Source organism: Tachysurus fulvidraco, chromosome 7 (genome assembly GCF_022655615.1).
Source record: "Tachysurus fulvidraco isolate hzauxx_2018 chromosome 7, HZAU_PFXX_2.0, whole genome shotgun sequence".
NCBI lineage: Eukaryota > Metazoa > Chordata > Actinopteri > Siluriformes > Bagridae > Tachysurus > Tachysurus fulvidraco.
Window position 1 is genome coordinate 22,579,225 of NC_062524.1, and position 23,024 is coordinate 22,602,248.

The 23,024-nt window shown below is 37.3% G+C and overlaps 2 protein-coding genes across 2 annotated transcripts; both read right to left on the minus strand.

The window, feature by feature from the left end:
- Positions 1 to 297: 297 nt before the first annotated feature.
- On the minus strand, positions 298 to 4,236 carry emc4 (ER membrane protein complex subunit 4). The gene is made up of 6 exons (XM_027134766.2): positions 4,078 to 4,236; positions 3,227 to 3,337; positions 1,662 to 1,776; positions 1,215 to 1,368; positions 652 to 812; positions 298 to 530 (listed from the first exon to the last, which is right to left on the minus strand). The coding sequence occupies exons 2-6, from the start codon at positions 3,322 to 3,324 to the stop codon at positions 495 to 497; spliced, it is 564 nt and encodes a 187-aa protein (XP_026990567.1). The 5' UTR covers positions 3,325 to 3,337; positions 4,078 to 4,236; the 3' UTR covers positions 298 to 494.
- A 1,628-nt stretch (positions 4,237 to 5,864) lies between these two features.
- si:cabz01101003.1 (ubiquitin carboxyl-terminal hydrolase CYLD) lies at positions 5,865 to 21,569 on the minus strand. Its single transcript, XM_027134992.2, has 16 exons — positions 21,439 to 21,569; positions 20,971 to 21,169; positions 20,611 to 20,886; positions 20,135 to 20,524; positions 18,675 to 18,780; positions 18,023 to 18,516; positions 17,382 to 17,547; positions 15,427 to 15,568; positions 14,768 to 14,887; positions 14,154 to 14,245; positions 14,000 to 14,063; positions 13,689 to 13,908; positions 10,320 to 10,428; positions 9,960 to 10,078; positions 9,670 to 9,877; positions 5,865 to 6,625 (listed from the first exon to the last, which is right to left on the minus strand). The coding sequence occupies exons 2-16, from the start codon at positions 21,148 to 21,150 to the stop codon at positions 6,441 to 6,443; spliced, it is 2,871 nt and encodes a 956-aa protein (XP_026990793.1). The 5' UTR covers positions 21,151 to 21,169; positions 21,439 to 21,569; the 3' UTR covers positions 5,865 to 6,440.
- Positions 21,570 to 23,024: the final 1,455 nt, after the last annotated feature.

Genomic DNA, 23,024 nt, shown 5'->3' on the forward strand with positions numbered 1-23,024 from the left:
GCGAACACTAAGAGTGGGTCCAGCAGGAGTGCTTGTTTATTTATTTTACCTTTATCCCTTACACACCCATGTTAAAACCGACGTATGATATTTATCACGACACATGAAGACGCTGGGCACTTTAGATGTGGAATTTTTTTTGTTATTCATGAAGACAAATAGTTACTGTGATGACAATGTCGTAGACATCTGTTTATCCCGTCTGGTAAGTTTTGATAGCGAATAGTGTGGAATAATGTGGTTCCCGCCCTGGAACACGCTTTTAATCTGACGAGATGCAGAGACGATACTCCGACATGAAAATCAAAATTAGTATGTTTATTAAATATCTTTTTGTAATGACATTGTTTATATGTAGCAGAAGTATATGAAAAACAAAAAAAACAACAACAAAAAGACAGGATTGAATTCTAAACAGCCATAAATTAATGAATTTGGGTGTTAAACAGGAAAAGGGTTTGGGTGTAGAAATGTGTACAAGAGGTTCTGAGGGCTCACAGGACCAATCCTCCACCCATTATCTCCAACCTCTGTGGGTGGGGGGAAAAAACGCAGAAAACAGCTTTAGGGATACTAAGGGATACAGAATGTATTACTAGAGGTCCATTATACATCCATATCTTTGTTATTGACAGGAAGTTTGCTTCATACCTGTGGAGGTTCGATAAAGGCGAGCCAATCAGACGAATGCGTTGGGAGGAGACCCATTGACTGACACTTGTAGATGGCCAGCGCTGAGCCCAGCAAGTTGCCGATCAGGTAGACCGTCCCCTGGAGCCACTGCTGACTCGAACTTTCCAGCAGTTTAAAGGCTGAAACACGTTAGGATAATCAAATGAATATTTATAGTCTATTCACAGGCTTGCTTCACTGCATCCTATGCAGATCAGTGTGGCTCTGAAATGACAGGATGATCAGATCTCTAGAATTCCTTCAAAACCACCATTGACGGTTTCTAGTCTGAAGTTAAGTATTAATGCGTCAGATCTGCATGACTGCATCTTTGATTTATTTGCTGCCTGCTTGTAGTTTCAAGAGTAAATGGTTATAGGGCAGCATTTTTATTATTTTTTATTTTGCTGAACAAGTACGAACAAAAACGTATGTATTGCCTTACAAAGTGTGTATGGCAGCTTTGAATGTTAGTGTAGTTCAGTAAAGTGTTTCGGAGTGGTGTTAAGTGCAACGAAAATGCAAACGGAAGCTTTACTCACTGGCCGACATGGACATGAGCGCCTGAATGGGCCTCCAAGCCATCATACACACCATCATGATGGGAAAGATAGAAATTGTGTTGCCAGACATGTACATGATGAACAGATTCATAGGGATTTGCTTCAGAGGTCCAAGGGCTACATCCCAGCATCTCTAAAAAGACACACACACGGATCTCAGAAGAAATTTCACTTTTCAAATGCTACAAGAATTTACCTGTTGCTAAACCATATTTTGACTGATTTTGATCTTTAACCAATTAAGACTGCTGTGCTCTTTAAGCCAGAAAACATCCAGCTTAAAAAAAAATAGCAACGTACATTTTTGTAAACCAGGATATTATGGCTTTTAAGTGTTTGGTGTACCATACAGCATGGTTAAGTAGACTTTAGATGTTACTTTTAAATACGCTGCATTCCTTAATTCTACACTTCCGGGGCTTTTACCTTCTCCACGAGGTTGCGGTCTGCCTCTTGCACGCTGGTGTCAGGGACCGGTTTATCAGAGTAGCCCACAGGATACATAACTTCTCCATCCTTAAGCTGCCGGTCTCCTCGAGTCCTGTCAGATTAAGAGATCAGTGAGCTTATTTCTGTATGGCAATGCTTATTTTTCAGTGGACGTATTTCACAGTAATGAAATGCAATGTGCTGTTCATGGCATCCTACACAACATACTCCTCATCAGTGAGGGAGCAAGGGAGGATTCTGGTCTGAAACGATGTACTCGTATGAGATCGAAAGTTAATCTGAGACACTGATATAATGCTCATGGCAATAAATACGACTGAGTACAAGCGACAAAAAAACCTCTTGAGAAAAGATTTCTTGGGTGCTACATTATAATCAGTGTATGAACAGTTTGGGTTTCTCAGAGCTGCTTTCAGTAATCGCTTTTTCCTGGTCGATCAAAACGATCAAGACCCCTGGATGAATCCCACATAGACCGAGATAGAAATGTCAAACTCCACACAGGAAGTGGTGCTGCATTCGATAAGAGGTTATAATTCCTGTCCTCTGACCAGAATCAAGACAAAGAAAACGCCACCTCAACATTAAATTTCTGTGCAGCAAGAATGAAAGGTCTCCTCAATTCCAACACCCGACGCCAAATCCATCAGCAGTAGACAAAGTAGCACTCTTTACTATAAACAAGTATTTGCTTTAGATCGGTCTAAGCACAGACACAGCAGCTTGTAACGTCCATCGAGCTAACTATACAGAATGCTGACAATTAACTAGCAAGCTTGCAGCAAAAAAAACAAAACAAAAACACCTGCGATAGAGGTGTCTATCTATTTTCCTGTTTTCTTAAAAAACAAAAACAAACAAACAAATAAAATAAAAAAACACCTGTCATCTAGCATTTAACCCACAAGAACCGCACAACCACTCAGCGATGAGATCTGGCACTTTTAATCTGTTAAAAAGGAGAAATCATTAGATCAAACTGGGTAGCGTGTCCTCCCACTCATCAACATACCAGAGTTGTTTACAGGGAGGACCGCAGAGTGCTTGCATCCACCAGCCTCATGCAGTGAAACTGAGGCCAACGGGTATCGCACGATGTGATGACACTCCCTCCCCAAACAAGTACTCGAAGAAAAGTTCCTCTACATCTTTAGATATTTAAACAAAAATGATAGAAACAAAATTGTCAAATTCATCACTTCATCTTGAATGTACACATGTGCAAAGTGTAACATTAATATAAAAAAATTAATTTGAGAATACAGAAATATATAAATAAGAGAAAAAGAAAACTCAAAACAAAAATCCAGTCAAGGCAACATTTATACCAGATACAGATGTACGAAAGAGTGCGACGTCCTGAAATCTCTGCCCTCCAAGTCGCACGTCAAGTCGAGTAACTTGCTCTCAAGTCAAAGTCAAAGTCATTTTCATACTTTAATCGAGCAAGTCGCAGGTCTTGAGAATTGTGACTCGAGTCCCCCAAATCTGTGTAGTCAGTTCTGTTATTCTTGTGAATAATAAAGTTTAGGATTTCTCACCTGGTGTTGGCCAGACTCAGCTCCAGAGCCCATTTCATCCTCTTCGGTCCGGCGGCTTTAGTGGACAAAGCTCCTCCATGTCCTCCCATCGATGACATGACTCAGAATTTACTAATAAAGAAAAACAGAACAAATAAACGTTAAGTGCATTCACTGTGTACCAAGAACATACGGTAAGTTTTATCTTGTAATGAAAATTTTCATGTCAATCAGAAGCCAAAAGCTGCTTATGGGAGTCCAGACATTTCGGCTGTCATTCTTAGGCAAGGCAAGTTTATTTGTATAGCACATTTCATACACAAAGGTCATTCAAAGTGCTTTACATAGAAATTAGAAAACAATTTATAAGAGAGAAAAAAAAAATAATAAAATCAATTAATTGGTGTGCACGAGCTACACGCGTTATTCTGTCTCCCTGTGACGTCAGAGTGGGAAATTTCTCGACCAAATAACAAAACAGCCACAGCGTCTAAACACGTCGGAAAAGTGTTTTCTACACGCACAAGGCACGTTTCATGGTGTAAACGTTTAAAGCGTTTTAGGGTGGACCTTCCCTTTAAACCTAGATTAGCACATTAGCTAATCGCTAGCTACTAGCTAACACACTTAGCATTTAGCTAGCAAACGACACGTCTGATCTGTTCAGGTGGTCATTTGTTTAGAATAGAATTAGCACGGATTTAATCGTAATTTATACGATTTAAAACCGACTATATTATATGATAAGATGCTTATTATTCTTATTACAAATTCGGGACTGTGATTAGCTGATTAGCTAATCAGCTGTTAGCTGCTAGCAAGCTAACATCGACGTTACGATTTAAATGATAAATAAACACAGACATACATACCTTGGAATAGCTTAGTATGTACTTAAACAGGGTTATAATTAGAATATAATCCTCTCCGTAAACGTTAATATTCTCTAAACAGTATTTAGATCCAACAGCTTCGATTCTCTGCTCTTAGCAACCTGTCTTCTCGACAGGGTTGCCAAATCTACACCACAAAGACACGACGATCGAATAAATCGTTTTTATTTATTCGTTTTTATTTAACTATGAAATCATTTAAATATTATATCTCCGCTCCCACGTTTATATATGTCCCTAATATACATAGTTTATTTAAAAAAATGCTCGAAACAAAATAAAGAAAAAAACACGCTAAGGTAAATTCGAGTACCTGGCAACCATTCCGTTGACTTTTTAGGTGGTCTTATATCGCCCCCTACTGTACTGGAGACAAACTGCAGTACTTTATAGTAACATTTTATCAGATTTCAGTATCAGATTTATTGGCCAAGTGTGTTGACACACACAAGGAATTTGGTTCCAGCAGTTTGTGACCCTCAAAGGTACAGACATAAATAACACTATACTATACAAGAAAACAATGCAGACGATGAGATACAATATAGACAGAATGAGTATAATATATGGATATAGAATGAATAAAATATATATGTGAATATGAATATGGAATATGAATGTTCAATAATGTACATAAAGTGTGGGAGTGCAAATAACAATAGCGGTAGTGTGTAATATACAGATGATGTGATGACTGAAAGTCCTGATTACTTATGATAAGAAGCAGTGAATATAATTATGGTGAGTTGTTGATCAGGGTGATTGTCTGGGGAAAGAAACTGTTCCTGTGTCTGGCAGTTTTAGTAGAAGGGTCAGTAGTGATTTCCCCGGTTTCTGGTTCTTGTGTCGTACAAGTCCTGGGGAGTGAGCAGGGGGGTGCCAATTTTTTTTCTGCCGTTCTAACCGTGAGTTGCAGTCTGTTTCTGCCCTGTTTTGTTGCTGCACCAAACCAGATGGTGATGGATGTGTACAGGACAGATTCTATGACTGCAGTGTAGAACAGCATCAACAGCTCCTGTGGCAGACCATACTTCCTTAATTGACGTAGAAAGTATATCCTCTGCTGGGCCTTTTTGATGATAGGGAAATGTGAAATGGTAGTGCCCAGAAACTTGAAGGCCTCCACAGATGACACCAAGTTGTTGGATATTGTGAGGGGGAGTAGTGTTGAGGGGTCTTTCCTAAAGTCCACCATCATCTCCACAGTTTTGAGTTTTGTTTTATAGTTGAGGGGGGAAAATTTATATTTACATTTATAAGTCTATCATTGAATGCATGAACTCTGGTTCACTATGCTACTGTTCTGATCACACGTAAAAACATGTCACCTACCATTCAAATTATACTAAGCTGATCCTCTTAACCATGACCTGAGAACAAGAAAAACACTGATTGTACAAAGACTGCAACTATATCAAAGCCAGGATATATAGTCAAGAGCAGGCATCTTAGCTGTTGCAGCCATCTAAGATATAGTTGGATTTTAATGCACATCTCCCAGTCGTGCCAGAAAATGGTACTAGAAGTAGTGATTGCTAGTATAATTGGGGTCATGTAGTGTGTTTCACATATTTTCTCTGGTTCAAACTAGAAATAAAGCGCATATATACTGTACATACATTATCATTATATATATATATATATATATATATATATACACTATAACGATCCCATGTGAGAAACTATGCTGTCGGTATGAAATTACTGTTTTAAATTGAATAATACTGCAGTCTTAATGAACTGGCCAAAGGACACAACACAACAAACATGTTTGAAAAGTACATTTTATAACCTTAGCATTTGTATTGTGTTACATACACCAGCACACTCCTTTCAACCATTGTAAAGACAACGCTTTTAATAGACACTTTTTAAGAGACGTCTTTGTCAGTTGCACTTGCCCACATATGGTAAAAAAAATTCAGTGTGACTAAACATGAGAAACTGAATAACTGGGGAATAAATCTGAATGATTCAATATGAATGCTGACAGAAGCACAATAATAAAAACCCACCTGTCTCGATCAGACAGATGTGTACAGCTGCAGTCATATAAGGCAGTTATACAGGTTAGGATGAATTTAAACATACGCTGGCGGTAAAAAAAAGTTTTTGAGCTCAGACAGCGGTCGTCTCGACCGCGGGACAAATAGATATTTTATCTCAGACCTTTTTTCATTTCAACCAGAAAGACTTTACATAGTGTTCAAAATCCTTTGGCTGACAGTCTGTTTTGTAGCTTTCATCAATTTGTTACAATCTATTTGTCCTCTTCTGTCATGTGGCCCACATGCGTGTGTGTTTGAAACGCTGTAAGCACGGTGGCGTGTTTATACAGTACTTCACTTATACAGGCTCAGTTCAGGACAGTGATAAAGACACATGTAGGCATCGCAGAGCAATCTTCGGACTGATTCCTTCATGGAGCTGGAGTCTAAACGACTGAGCTCTACCTCTGATAAGCTCAGGTAGCGTCCCACTTCTGGACACGCCCTCACCTGTGGCACGTTGAATCCGTTCTCCCCTCCTGTCATAAACATATCAGGAAAGCAAAACAAACAAATCAGCCATTTAAAGAGATCTTAAATAATAGTCCGACAACGGAAGGGTTTAAGCGTCTACGTCCGCTACCAAGAACGTAATCTATTATACAACGTTGCCGTTGAACTCTCAGCTGTGATTGGTCGGAAGGTGTTGATTAGGTTTCTACAGCAGCGGTAACTCTGACATTTAATGGTGTAAAAATGAATTCACAACATTTCCACATAATCTAAGACTAATAATGGGTTCCATTAATAAAGAAGGATACGCACGCATTAATTCATAAATCTTTCATAAAAAATAAAAAAATTGTTTTCCAAAAACATTTATATTCTACTCCATAAGAAGACTTACAAATGACTCGATCAACTTTAAATCATATAATCTGTACAGATTACTGGATTTTTATGGACATACTGCTGAGTTTATATTGCTTATATTATTTCCTGTACAGAATTGAGCAGATCCCTTTATTTAGAGCAACATATTTGTAGTCTGTCTAAAAAAAAAAAAAAAAACACCCAAAAAACACGTCTTCATGCTAGTTCATTAGAACATGAACTAAAAATACCATTGAGAACATATTTGGGTCATTTTATTGAGTATCAACAGCAATTTGAAACAAACCCACAAATGAAGACAAGTAAAACAAATATTTTAATTAGGACAAAAGAAATCCACGATATAAAGCAGCGTATGAGCCAGCCTCTTGATTATTATTATTTAATTATGTAGTAATATATATTTTTCTTAGCATAGATATGACTTTTGCCTTTCAGTATTTACCCTAAATATTCATTCTGGGTCGTAAAAATTCCACACTTGTTTTTCAGGCTTTACCTCGATGAATCTTTTCCTGCTCACTGCTGTCTGTTCACCTGAACTTTTACTTAGAGTTTTGTGGTTTTTCACAACATGCAAATCAGTTGTGTCATTAACACTCGTGGTAATTTACAGATGATTGGCATTCGTAAGCATGAGAAGAAAAGAAATAAACGTTGCTGTGACCTTTGTTAATCTGGCGGAAATGTTTTGTTTGCTTTGTATTACTCAAACCTTTACACACAAGTTTAATGCAAGACTGATCAACGAGGTCACGTTAACTGATGCGGAAAAAATATATGTAATTAAATGATATGATGAAGTTTCTGTAATGAGAAGGTATCATTCAAGAGAACTGAGGCTGGTGAAGGAACAGCTTTCTTAAAGCACTAATAAACCAGTGCATTATATAAACATGAGAATAATCAATTATAGAGGTTTTGGGAAACCTATAAATATCTTCACACTGACCAACAAAACTGAAATATCTGTCTCTATTAAAAAGACTGCTTTAATGCTTCTCCATTGGATTAAGTGGGCAAGTAAACCCAGACCATGGCAGGTTTTTGTCTCGTATAGTCCAAGCTAAATGTATAGTGTTATTTTATCTGTATTGTATAATAGTGTTATTTATGTCTGTATTGTCTTGTATAGTATAGTGTTATTTATGTGTGTATTGTCTTGTATAGTATAGTGTTATTTATGTGTGTATTGTCTTGTATAGTATAGTATAGTGTTATTTATGTGTGTATTGTCTTGTATAGTATAGTGTTATGTCTGTATTGTATTGTATAGTATAGTGTTATGTCTGTATTGTCTTGTATAGTATAGTGTTATGTCTGTATTGTATAGTATAGTGTTATTTATGTCTGTATTGTCTTGTATAGTATAGTGTTATTTATGTCTGTATTGTCTTGTATAGTGTTATTTATGTCTGTATTGTCTTGTATAGTATAGTGTTATTTATGTCTGTATTGTCTTGTATAGTATAGTGTTATTTATGTCTGTATTGTCTTGTATAGTGTTATTTATGTCTGTATTGTCTTGTATAGTATAGTGTTATTTATGTCTGTATTGTCTTGTATAGTGTTATTTATGTCTGTATTGTCTTGTATAGTATAGTGTTATTTATGTCTGTATTGTCTTGTATAGTGTTATTTATGTCCGTATTGTCTTGTATAGTGTTATTTATGTCTGTATTGTCTTGTATTGTATAGTGTTATTTATGTCCGTATTGTCTTGTATAGTGTTATTTATGTCTGTATTGTCTTGTATTGTATAGTGTTATTTATGTCTGTATTGTCTTGTATAGTGTTATTTATGTCTGTATTGTCTTGTATAGTGTTATTTATGTCTGTATTGTCTTGTCTTGTATAGTGTTATTTATGTCTGTATTGTCTTGTCTTGTATAGTGTTATTTATGTCTGTATTGTCTTGTATAGTGTTATTTATGTCTGTATTGTCTTGTATAGTGTTATTTATGTCTGTATTGTCTTGTATAGTGTTATTTATGTCTGTATTGTCTTGTATAGTGTTATTTATGTCTGTATTGTCTTGTATAGTGTTATTTATGTCTATTGTCTTGTATAGTGTTATTTATGTGTGTATTGTCTTGTATAGTATAGTGTTATTTATGTGTGTATTGTATTGTATAGTATAGTGTTATGTCTATTGTCTTGTATAGTATAGTGTTATTTATGTCTATTGTCTTGTATAGTATAGTGTTATTTATGTCTATTGTCTTGTATAGTATAGTGTTATTTATGTGTGTATTGTATTGTATAGTATAGTGTTATTTATGTCTGTATTGTCTTGTATAGTATAGTGTTATTTATGTCTATTGTCTTGTATAGTATAGTGTTATTTATGTCTATTGTCTTGTATAGTATAGTGTTATTTATGTGTGTATTGTCTTGTATAGTATAGTGTTATTTATGTGTGTATTGTCTTGTATAGTATAGTGTTATTTATGTCTGTATTGTCTTGTATAGTATAGTGTTATTTATGTCTGTATTGTCTTGTATAGTATAGTGTTATTTATGTCTGTATTGTCTTGTATAGTGTTATTTATGTCTGTATTGTCTTGTATAGTATAGTGTTATTTATGTGTGTACTTTTGAGTGTCACAAACAGCTGAAACCAATTTCCTTGTGCGTGTCAACCAATAAACCTGATTCTGATAATGACACAAAATGTCTAATTTCTTACCCTCTCTATCAGCCATACTGTCGAAGAAGAGCCAATCGGTAGGGAGCGGCCCGTGCTTGACGAAACTCACGTAGTGACTAGTCTCAATACACGTCACGGCGAAGAGAGATAATTGCTGGCGAGCCCCATGAACCGGTCCCTCCCACGTGCCCTTGGGCATTCTGACCCTGACCGGCTTGTGTGTCTGGCGCTTCTTGTGGGCGTGGACCTGAAGTGGAATAATGTAATTAACATGTAAACTGGACCAAAGCACAAATATGAAATATGCGATTTTCCAGACGTCCGCATACCTGCGCGTTGCAGGTATTGCAATACTGTTTTAACTGGCCAGGTGTGATGTCCAGGTCCTCATAACACTGTGAACACTCCCAATGTGCCACCGACTGACATATACTACACTGTCGAAGAGCTAGAAGGGAGAAGAGAGGATTCAGTCGGACTTTCTGTAAACTTTCTGTTCTGTATTGGTCACAATATTGATTTGTCTGCAACAGAGCAATTTAAAACAGTACTAATGTGCAGTACTAATAAAAAAAATTAGTAGTAGAAGTAATATATTATATCCTGTATTACAGAATAATGAATAGTTTTAATATGTAGGAATTTAAATAAATGAATCTAAAAAGAAATCACGGAAAACAAATTCTCACTCTCGTCCAGTAGGTCGGTGATGTCGAGTGTGAGCGAAGGCAGGATGGCATCAAACATTTTAAACTCTTTGCCAAAGCGTGGCATAAGCAGAAGTAGACAGGATGGAGCCTGAAATATAAAAATAGAAATAAATCATTTTAGTTTAATAATAATAAATAGTTTTTAGATAATGATTTTAATATGAATGATTTTATTATACATACGCTGCCAAAAAAAAGAGGTCGTTTTTTTAACAAGTCACTATATCTTGAATCTGTCTAGACATATTTTACTATTTTTAAGACATTTAAATTTTCTTGTTCTGGCAGATTATTTTGCCAATTTTAAGCATTAATTTCTAAAAAAAAAAAAAAAAGAAGGAGCCAAAAGAATAAGAAAATTTCAAGCTCAAAACTAATGAAATAAGAAATGCCTAAAAACAGGATTAATGTTACAGTGCCTTGCAAAAGTATTCATACCCACTGAACTTTTCCACATTGACACGTTACAACCACAAAGAAAAGTGTATTTTATTGGGATTTTATGAAATAGAGTGAAAGAAAGTGGAACATAATTGTGAAGTGGAATGAAAATTTTAAATGGTGTCTTCAGATATTTATTTGTAAAAAAAAAAAAAAAGTAAAGTGTGGTGTGCATTTGTATTCAGCCCCATTTACTCTGATACCCCTAACTAAAATCCAGTGAAACCAACTGCCTTCAGAAGTCACCTAATTAGTAAATAAAGTGCACCTGCGTGTAATTTAATCTCAATATAAATACAGCTGTTTTGTCAAGCCCTCAGAAGTGTGTTAGAGAACATTAGTGAACAAACAGCATCATGAAGACCAAAGAACACACCAGACAGGTCAGGGATAAAGTTGTGGAGAAGTTTAAAGCAGGGTTAGGTTCTAAATTAATATCCCAAGCCTTGAATATCTCATGGAGCATTTGTACAATCCATCATCCTGAAATGGAAAGAGTATAGGCACTATAACTACAAGCCTACCAAGACATGGCCATCCACCTAAACTGACAGGCCGTGAAAAGAGAGCATTAATCAGTGGTAACTCTGGAGGAGCTGCAGAGATCCACAGCTCAGGTGGGAGAATCTGTCCACAGGACAACTGTTAGTCGTGCACTCCACAAATCTGGTCTTTATGGAAGAGTGGCAAGAAGAAAGCCATTTCCACTGTACATACAGCTGTCTTTATTATATACTGTATGTGTCATGTCTTATCAATGCCATTCTGTTTACACTGTGGAGCTTTTGCATTAGAACAAATCCCTTGTATGTGAAAACATACTTGGCAATAAAGATCATTCTGATTGTTGAATTAAAGCCATAAGAAATCCCATTTTTCAGTTTGCAACAAGCCATGTGGGGGACACAGCAAGCATGTGGAAGAAGGTGCTCTGTTAAGATGAGGCCAAAATTCAAAACGTTATGTGTGGCGGAAACCTAACACTGTTCATCACCCTTAACACACCATTGTGAAACATGGTGGTGGCAGCATCATGTTGTGGGGATGCTTTTCTTCAGCAGGGACAGGGAAGCTGGTCAGAGTTGATGGTCAGATGGATGGAGCCAAATCTTATATAAAAACCTGTTAGAGTCTGCAAAAGACTTGAGACTGGGGCAGAGGTTCACCTTCCAGGGAGACAACAACCCTAAACATACAGCCAGAGCTACAATGGAGTGGTTTAGATCAAAGCATATTCCTGTGTTAGAAAGTCAAGACCTAAATCCAATTGAGAATCTGTGGCGAGACTTGAAAATCGCTGTTCACAGACGCTCACCATCCAATCTGACTGAGCTTGAGCTATTTTGCAAAGAAGAATGGGCAAAGATTTCACTCTCTACATGTGCAAAGCCGGTAGAGACATACCCCAAAAGACTTGCAGCTGTAATTGCAGCGAAAGGTGGATCTACAAAGTATTGACTCAATGGGGCTGAATACGAATGCACGCCACACTTTTCAGATATTTATTTGTAAAAAATGGACACCATTTATAATTTTCCTCCCACTTCACAATTATGTGCCACTTTGTGTTGGTCTATCACATAAAATCCATTTTTGTTTGTGGTTGTAATGTGTCAAAATGTGAAAACGTTCAGTGGGTATGAATACTTTTGCAAGGCACTGTATATTTAGCTGATTGGCTTAAGAAATAGATCCATTTTGACCAGATTCAAGATATTATCACTTAAATATATTACTTGATATTATCTAAATAATTTTTATGTACTTATCGAAGATGCAGAATCTCTGTAAAACATGTAAACTAACAAATATATTAATATGATGCGAAGAACAATTTAAATGTAGATATAGCAAAAATCTAAATGTATGAACACAAGACAGTTATATGCATATAATATGCATCACGATATTTACACATATTTAAAAAAAAATTAAAAAAATGATATTATAATTTTTCCCAGCAAACCATGAAGAATATAAAGACAGGAAAAGCATGTTGTGTTACTTAAAAATAAAAGTACAAAACAAATAAATTAAAAAAAAAAAGTTAGCAAAGAGGAAACAAGAACAAAGGGGAAAAAAAAATTTTTTTTTTAAAGGTCCATGATTCATTTCATTTGATTCGTTTTGAGTCTAGACGAAACTCCTTAAACTCATGATCTTGTATGCTATGACATACTTTTTGCGTCATCATACAGTCAGCCCTAAATAAACCAAAGCACATAATAAAATGACTGAAACCTTTAGTCAATATGTATTAAGCTCATATAGTATTATTGAGTTATTCATCTGAAAAGCATCTTAGCTATAACTATTAAATGTACTGTATGTACTAAGAGACCATGGATATTAATGTCTGGAAACACTGAGCTGGGAGCTTAAAGGGATATAAAAGAGGTTTCACAGCTTGATCCTTCTTTGTTAATAACGATTCTGTGCTAAATGTTGGAAATTTCCAAATAGTCACACTGTGGGGGGAAAAGTTCTATTGGAGATTGTGCTGCCAGTCAGTCCATATTTTTCCACAAACCTCCCTTTAAAAACCTCTCCTTAGTTAAATTCAGCAGATTTTCTGACCAACTGTTGGCCGAACATTCTGGTTGAATGTCAAAGATATTGCTTTGGCTCTTGTTTAATGGTCAACTGCTTTTATGAATCGTCAGTTAACAAAATAACCTGCATACTGTGAAGACAGTGTACAAAATGCTGTTAAAAATCATATCTGAAGCTCACAAATTTCTCTTTTCCATATCTCATTTAACAACGGTCTGAATGACTTTAAGAAACAATGTAAGAGAATTATGTCAAAAACGACAAAAAAAAACTCCCCCACAAAGTTCATCGTGATGGCTACACGTTCTGTAGAGATCAGACACGATTATGATCAGTCACAATAAATGCATTTACCTCTGTGAATTTAAGCCCAGAATGCATGAAAGAAGATTCCAGCAGCGTCTGCACACTGGCAACCCTCATGAGTCCAACCGAGGGTGAAAACAGAGGGATTGGGGAGAGGGAGGAAGAGAGAGAGGGTGAAAGCGGAGAACGAATAGGTGAAGATGGACAGGGAAGCGTTGGAGGGAAGAGTTGATAAATGTGGCATTCCTGTGGTTCCTGGATCATAGATCTAGACGAGAAAACAAGCACAAAGAAGCAATGAGATGAGTAAAAAAAACAAAAAAAACAAACAACAAATATACATAACAAAAGGGTTCTACCTAATCTTCAGAAGAGGTTCCACCCGAAGGAGCTGGAAAAGCTTGTTGAGGAATTCCTCAGGATCTGAAACACATACGCACAGGTATGCAAAGAATCCTGTTAGACTCGTCACAGGAAGTAAAAGCTGGCTACGTCTTTTGTGTTCAACTCTACCTTTCTCTTCATTAGTAAAGCCTGCGTCTGTAGTCTCGGCTTCCAGAAGCTTCCGCAGTGCCATGGTCTTACTGGCGCACACGTATCCAAACCTAAACGTGTATAGGGCTTTATTTATACAACTACAGACCAAATATGTACGTGCAGACTTGACGTTACAGCAGTACAGTTTGCATGATTTAGACATATTCGTCATAAACAGCTGTCACTTAACGACATTACAGAATGATTCACATCTGCCATCGTCTTTAATATTAAAGTCAACAAGGACCACAATACCATATTGACTAAAACGCACACTCTCATACTGTATAAGCTAATCCTTAACCCATTTATTTTAGACTAGTATCCCTAGCAAGAGTGATTACTTCCCTGTCTAACTGTTGTGGTAAGATAACACCAAATCTATTTCATTTAGGTAGAATAGATGACATAACAACTTGTACTAACATTCCTCGGACAAATTCTCAGGTTAACGGTGCACTGATACGTCCCTGAAGGTAATATGACTTTCATATGAGGATAAATTAACGGATTCCATCCGCTTTTCCCCCAGCAGTGTGAACTTCACCCGAAATATATCTCTATATATTTCTATGGCACAAAATGCAAACCTGCGTAAAGGATTGACAATTTCACAGCGCAGCAGTTCCTGAGCATCTTTGCTTCGGTGGCCATCTTCGTTGCAGGGCCAAAACAAAACCCAGTCGACTGAACTGCAGCATGCGAACAGACTAAAGGAAGCGGAGGGAGAAACATTATTCACCATGAGCGTTACAGAAATTGCTCAATAAACAGCAAAAATTAAATAAACAAACTAAAATGACTATATCCATAGTCATATCCCAGCTTAACCTTCATAGTAAATCTTTTTTTTTTGGAAGTCATGGCCTAAAGGTTAGAAAGTTTGACTCCTATCCCTAAGGTTGTGGGTTCGGCAATATCACGACTGAGGTACCCTTGAGCAAGGCACCGAACCCCCCCAACTGCTCCCCGGGCACCGCAGCATAAAATGGCTGCCCACTGCTTAGGGGTGCGTGTTCACTGCTGTGTGTGTGTGTGTGTGTGTGTGTGTGTGTGTGTGTGTGTGTGTGTTCACTGCTGTGTGTGTGCACTTTGAATGGGTTAAATGCAGAGAACAACTTCTGAGAATGGGTCACCATACTGAACTGTATTTCACATCACTTCACTTCACTAAATCAAAAATACAGACACATTTGTTTTGTGGCATCAGTACAGGATAAATACTATTATTAATGTTTGAGAATCTCACCTGAAGAGTGACGCATCCAGGTAACAGGAGTTGAGATGGCCCTGAATACCTTTCTTAAAGCCTTCGTGCAGCTGCCGAGCCTCCGGTCCCAACAATGGTGGCGTGTTCTCCTCCACACGCTTACTGCCCCATTCTGCAAATGCTGAAATGCATACATGTACACAGAAAAATACCTGTGAAACTGTACTTTGTACCTGTCAAAAGTTTGCATACCCTGAAAAAAATAGTTCAACATTGCCATTTATTTGGAAAATATGACTGATAATGCAATTTTTTTTTCTTATTTAAGAATAGTGGTCACGTGAAGTCGTTAATTATCACATAGATGTTTGACTCCTTTTTAAAACCTAATGATAACTGAAATCACCTAAACAACCTTGATCAAACGTTTACATATACTTGAATGTTTCACCACATTATAAACGCACAGGTTGAGGTTTAAATGGCTATTAAAGGGAAGGTGCCACACCTGTGACTCGTTGTAACTGTAATTAGAGTCTGTGCATAAAGTCAGTGAGTTTCTCAGCTCATTTGGTGATGCACTGGATACGGCACCATGGGGAAGACAAAAGAACTGAGAGTTTCTGGTGATACTAAGCCATGGTCAAATAGACCAAGAACGGTTTCACTCACTACTGCCAAAAGAATTGTTAGGGATGCAAAGAAAAAAATGACACACAACTTGGAGAGAAATACGGGCCGCTCTGGAAAAAAGTGACATTGTTGGTTCAAGGAGCACAATAAGGAGGTACTTGAACACAAATGAACCGCATGGTCCAGTTGCTAGGAGAAAGCCGTTACCGTGCCCATACCACAAAAAAGGCCAGGCTTTAGCACACCAGTCATTTGAAGTGATAAAACAAAACTGAACTTTATAATCACAACCATAAATGTTATATCCGTACTGTAAAGCACGGTGGTGGATCTCTTCTGTTTTGGGGCTCCAGTGGCACGGGGAAGTTAGTAAAAGTTGATGGAAGATGAATGCAGCATGTTATCAGAAAATACTGGCAGGAAATTTGCGTCTACAGCAGGAAATCTGCACATGGGGTGCTCTCGGATGTTTCAACATGACAACGATCCACAGCACAAGACAAGGTTGACCCTCCAATGGCTACAGCAGAAAAAGTTGAAGGTTCTAAAGTGGTCCATCACGGTCTCCTGACCTCAATATCACTGAGCCACTTTTCGGGAGATCTTAAACATGCAGTTTGTGAAACTGAAGGCATTTTGGCAAGAAGAATAAGCAGCTATACCACTTGAGGGAAGGACCTCATGCACTGTTATTACAAAAGACTGCATACAATCACTGATTGAACCGGGATTATTTCCTTATTTAGGTTTTGTTTGATTGAGATATGCATTCTGTTATGCCTTACATATTAACTTGAGTCCTATAAGAAATAAAATAAAATTAGTTTGGCCTTCTCTGTTTTCTTTAAAAAAAAAAAAAAGTACCCATTTTGCAAATTCTCCCAAAAAACACAAATTTTTGAGCACAACTCCTCTTGGTATACACTAAGTCTAGATAATCTAAGTAAAAGCCTTAACAGAAGAGTGGATGCTATTATAATAGCAAAGGGGATCTAAATCTGGAAATGGGATGTAATGGTCATGTTCCTAAACTTTTAACAGTCTATCGTGGCCTAATGGTTAGAGAGTCTGATTCGTAACCCAAAGGTTGTGGGTTCGAGTCTTGGGCCGGCCACGACTGAGGTGCCCTTGAACAAAGCACCAAACCCCCCAACTGCTCCCCGGGCGCCGCAGCATAAATGGCTGCCCACTGCTCCGTGTGTGTGTTCACGGTGTGTGTGTGCACTTTGGATGGGTTAAATGCAGAGAACAAATTCTGAGTGAGTATGGTTCACCATACTTAGCCGTATGTCAAAATTTAAGAAATTTTTTTATTTATTTATACCAAACACATACAAGTCATGAGTCAACAGAACGCTCACCAATCGAGTTGCAGCGCTCCACCTGATTGATTGGCGCCTCTGGGACAGGAAATCTGGAATCCCGTCTACAGTTACGCAGTTTGATAAACAGCCCCTTGTTAGGGGGGCAACGGAAATGACGCTCTCCAAGGTAGTTGCCATCCGTGGCAGCAGTTAACTCCTGGTCCTGTGTATAAAAACAAACAAACAAAGAAAACATGTTCCCAAAATGTAATTTATGGTTTACCTTTGCTTGTGAATCAATTAGGGGTGGGAAGATATCATGGATTATAGTAAAAAAAAAAAAAGTTATAGCACTATCATTATGCATAGTAGCATAGATGCAATAATGCCACAAATCATTAAAACGAAGTATTGTTCGTGCATCTTTAAAAATGTTTCAGCAGTTTCTCTAATCAAGTAATGTATTGTTGTCCCGACGCTTTAATTTAGTGATTATATACAGTATACACACATTATATATATAACATGAAATATATATATATATATATATATATATATATATATATATATATATATATATATATATATATATATATATATATATTTCATGTTACATTTATTGTTCGCAAAAAAGGTTCTGTTAGAAATCACAGATAAAGAAAAACCTAAAAAAAAAAAAATAGAATCCAAAGTCATACCAGTTCGATGCCAGCCACCGGTTCTATAATTCCACTGATGAATCCGATCCACCTAATGACTCCAAAAAGTGGAGGGTCATTCACCTCGACCATCGACCCAACCTCCAACCACGATTTAGCCTCTTCTTTTTCCGTAATCAGTGGAGAAGGTGGATTGTGAAATCCATTTGAAGTATTTAACTGGTCAGTGGAAGGAGAAATGGGCAGGAGTTGTGGCTTAATAGGTGGAACGGGAGGTGGTTTGAGAGCAGCAGGTTTAATGATTGAGACAGGAGGAGGTTTTAAAGCAACTTTTAAAGCTGCTGATGAAGTTGGAGGTTGTAGAGCAGATTTAGCCATGGCTAGCATGGAAGGTTCTATCTGCAGTCTAGGGTTATGGCTGGAGTTTGTAGGTGCTGCAGTCTGTGGAATCAGTCGGCTATGAGTGGGCGAAGAAGGCTGGTGGGAGTTTTTGGAGGAAGGAAGTGGAGGGATTTCTGGAGTTGATCTTGTTTCTAAAAAATAAATAAATAAATAAATAAATAAAAATTGGAAAGAAAGTAAAAACATTACTGGTGCTGAATTTGAAAGTTTATGTTATTACAAGATTTACACGTGGCTTCACTCACTGAAACTCACTACCTTGGCATGTTCTGTTTGAACTCAGCATTACCTGCAGTTACTTTGGAGAGTGGAAGAAGGACACCAAATTCAGAAGAAGGAATGGAGCACAGCTTGTAGTTTTTAACATAACCATTCCAGTTTCCAACTGGACTATCCTGAAGACACACACACACACACACACACCAAAACAACACTTGTTGAATGACATTAGAATGGTCAGAAAGTGTTGAAGTTTCTATTGTTGCAGCTCTGACAGTAATGCTGACTGTAATTGAAATCATAGGTGATGAAATTATTTTAATGCACTCGCTCGAATGTGTTATCATTTGTTTAGTAACTATTTATACAGGGTCTTGGAACATTTCTCACATAATCCATGTACAATAATAAACTTATTTGCTCAGTACACCAGTGGACATTCCAAAGTGTTGTGCTGGCTATGCATTAACTGGCAGAGAGTGTATAACCTTTAATCTATTCCTTTAAAATGTTTACCAAACATATAGCCATAAGAAAAAAAAAGTACAACCTCCTTCAATTCTCTCGTTTTATTTATCTGGGCCTTAATAAGAACTGTGTGGTCCTTAGCAACTTCCATAAGCAAATAAATAACCTCAGGCAGCAACAACAATCCAGATTTCAGTATGTTGTCCCCCCCCCCCCCCCCAAAAAAAAATAAATAAAAAAATCAAACCTTCATTCAGAAACTAGGTGGGTTAAAAAAATAAGTACACCGTAGGAACACATAGCACCAACCATAGCAACAATGATATTTGACCCCATTCTTCTTTACAGCATCGTTTTCAGTTCATTGCTTAAGATCCTGCCACAGCATCTGATTGGTGTTGAGATCTAGACCTTAGTTCATATATAATTTTACTGCTGTTCTTTGCATCATTTCATCTGTCAATCAATGACAAAGTTTTCCAGGGTTATTGATTGTAAAACAAGCCCAAATCATCACCCATCAACCACCGAGGCTGACAGCTGGTCTGAGGTGTTGATATGCGTGATTTTCTCCATAGTGCTGTACATGATACCCACCTTGGTCTCAACGGTACAAAGGAAATAGCTAATGAGTTTTTGTGGTTTGTTCAGATGCAATTTTGCAAACCTAAGGCTGATGAGCAACAACTCTTGAGGTCATGGCTGAGTACTCCAGAACAGGAAAGTGCTAAAAACTCTGCTTTCACATGGGTAGTCACACTTCTTGATCATTAACTAATCTTGTGCTTTATGCTTGTGGAACTAGAAAGAGTGTACATATTTTTTCCCCACCTAGTTTCAAAATGTTGGTTTACTTTTCGGAAAAATTACTACATGTTGAAATCCGTTGTGTGTTTTTGTGATCATCTCAGAGATTGTTTGTTTTAACACAAGTTGTTTAGAACCACACAAGGCGGTTAACGTTAGACAGTTATTTTAAAGATACTTTTTTCTATTGACATTATTATAATATGTGCGTAAATGTATTCAATTATTCAATAATTATACTCAGCTTTCACACACCAGCAAAACTCCCACATACACTCCTCCTGATGTACGTCCAGGAAGCTGTCCGCAGTACTGCACCATGCCCGAGTGATGCACCTTGTCTTGGGTGAAACACACCCTTTGCCCCACTTGCAGCGGAGGTAAGCAAGTATTAGCTGGCACGGATTCTGCAGTACGAGCTAAAACACTAACAGGATTTGGGACATGAGTTGAACTCTGGTTGTTTTGATTTGGTCTGTTTATTTCAGTTTGTTGAGGGTCATTATCCCCCAAACTGCTGGCACGGGTGGATCGATGTGTTATGATATCGCTGGCTGACACAAAAAGGGCACACTGCTCAGGGCACGTGAAAAGCTGGTGGCCTTTGTAGCTTCCATTACTGTTGCCCCGGCCTGCTGCCGATCCCTGGGAGAGAGAGAAAGGATGTCAGGTATGTCAAAAAAAAAAATCTAAATTCATCCTCCATTTGCAGGAATATTTGAGATGTTTACCTTTAGTTGGACCCCAAAATACATGGCGCCACTTCCTCGCGTTAAGGGACCGCGGTAACGGAGCTCAGCATCAGCCAGGTCTCCTGACTGGCCATACCGCACTAGCACAGGAGAACCCAGCGGCAAACTGGATAACCTGGCAAGCCGGTGAGGTTTAGCGAGCAGTTTGAAACGTAAATCAAGGTCAGTAATAGGCTCCAGCAAACCAGCCTGATCTGCAGATATTTCAGTTAACAAGTGCTTATCAAGCTTCACCATACTGCCATTGTCTATAACCTGTAAAGAGGGAAAACATGTCAGCTCATTCAATTTGTTGCTTCTGAGAAGGTTAATAAGTGAGGAATATCTAGCATCCCTTACCTTCACCCATAAAAAGTCCCCTCTTATTCCACGTTCCCCACCACCATCCTGCTCCAGGCACAGGTTCCCCCTCTGAAGCCGAATGGTACCATCCAGGTGGTCTAGAACTTTGTGGTCGGACGTCAGTATGTACATTTTCGGGGGGCGTCGCCTCCTGTTTTGTTGCGTGACCCCCGACATGGTAAACGCGAGAAACTCACTATACATAAACGACAAGGAAAAATAAGGAAAAAAGCGTTGTATAAAAAAAACAACATGTGAATTATTTTACACACAAAGCTAACGTTAAACTGATTTATCCGCACGAGCGCACGCTATTCATTTAGCAACCTCGCTAACTTTTTAGACGTTTAGAAACACAGAGGGGGAAAAAAAACATTTCATAAAGTAGCGACCTTGTCAGAATAACACAAGTCTAACAATCCTACGAGCAACAACATTTTCACAACAGTTCACAAAGTAGCTTACCAACATCGCCGTGAATTAAACTTTAGAACTTCAGCACAGGAGAAAACAGGAAACGAAATGATTGACGACTAAATACACCAATCAACGACGAGGTAATTTTTTTTTCATCCAATCAGAAAGAAGATAGGCAAGAGGGAAATAATTGGTTTTGAGGGAAATTCCATTATTGCAAAATTGTGAGTTCGGAAATAAAAAAGTATAAATAAATACATCCGCTGAACAAGGTGTTGTTTTTGTTGGAAAAAAAATCCTGGTCCATTTATTTATTTATCTATCTATCTATCTATCTATCTATCTATCTATCTATCTATCTATCTATCTATCTATCTATCTATCTATCTATCTATCTATCTATCTATCTATCTATTTGTTTGTTTATTTGTTTATTTATTTATTTATATTTGTATTTATATTTATTTAATTATTTAATTGTTTTATTTATTTAATTGTTTTATTTATTTTTTAAATTGTTATAATGTTTTTTTTTATCAAATTAAAAAATATATTATTATTATAATTTGTAATGCAAAAAAAATCAGCATTACTTAGTTAATTATAAAGGTTATCTGTGACTGGGTGGGTTTAAATATTATGCCAATTATTTATGCCAATTAATGTTGAGATCAATGTTTATAAATATTCATACAACATTCTGTCTTGGGGGAAGTCGTGGCCTAATGGTTAGAGTTGGCCTAATGGTTAGAATGATCACCATACTTAGCCATACTGTATGTCACTTCACTTCTGTTTATTTTATACATTGGATTTCTATTGAACATTTTCTTTGCATAAACATGATACCAATTATACAGTTACTGCATTTACTCCTGAGCCAAAGTGTCATTTCATCTGTAACCACCAAAAGGTAAGAAATTTCCAATCAGAGGTTTGAACTGAGGACTTTGGTGCTGTGAGGTGGCAATGCTTCCTACAGTGCCACTGTATTCCCACCAGCTAGCTTCACTCTGACCTTCAGGCTTTTTTTTGGTCTTATTACCAGGCTTTACCTGAGCTGAAAATTTCTGATTGGTTTGCAGTTGGTCCAATCCGAAACTAATAATATGGTCTCCAATATTGGAGAACTCCATTCCTAATCTGATAATTGAAAGAACAACGAGCAGCCGACAGGAGCCAAAATCTATGATCTTTGAGGACTTTAATTTAATTTCTGCAGCTTATCTTGAAGTAGATAAAGGAGTTGTACATGTAGTGTTAAAGAAGAGTTACAGTTCCTGACTTTAACAACCCAAGAATTTGCCTTAGGCAGCATCAGATTGTTGTTCTATATAGGCATTCTCTAAATTGTGTAGTTCTGTGTGTAGTTCTGTTTGTCTGTATGAACACCACTTATTGATTGCTGCCTGCTGCCTTACCATTTCCTCTGCATGTGTCATGGAATGTTTCTCCGTTACTAAACCAAAACTTAAAAACATAAGTGATGTTAAAAAGGCTGTGTCAATTAATTTTAACGCAATTTGTCTGGTTTGGATTTACATATATAAATAAGTTTTAGATATTGTAAGAAAAAACCTCAGAGTTGGAAAGTGTAGAATCCATTAGCATTATCCATGACAATGTCATGACAG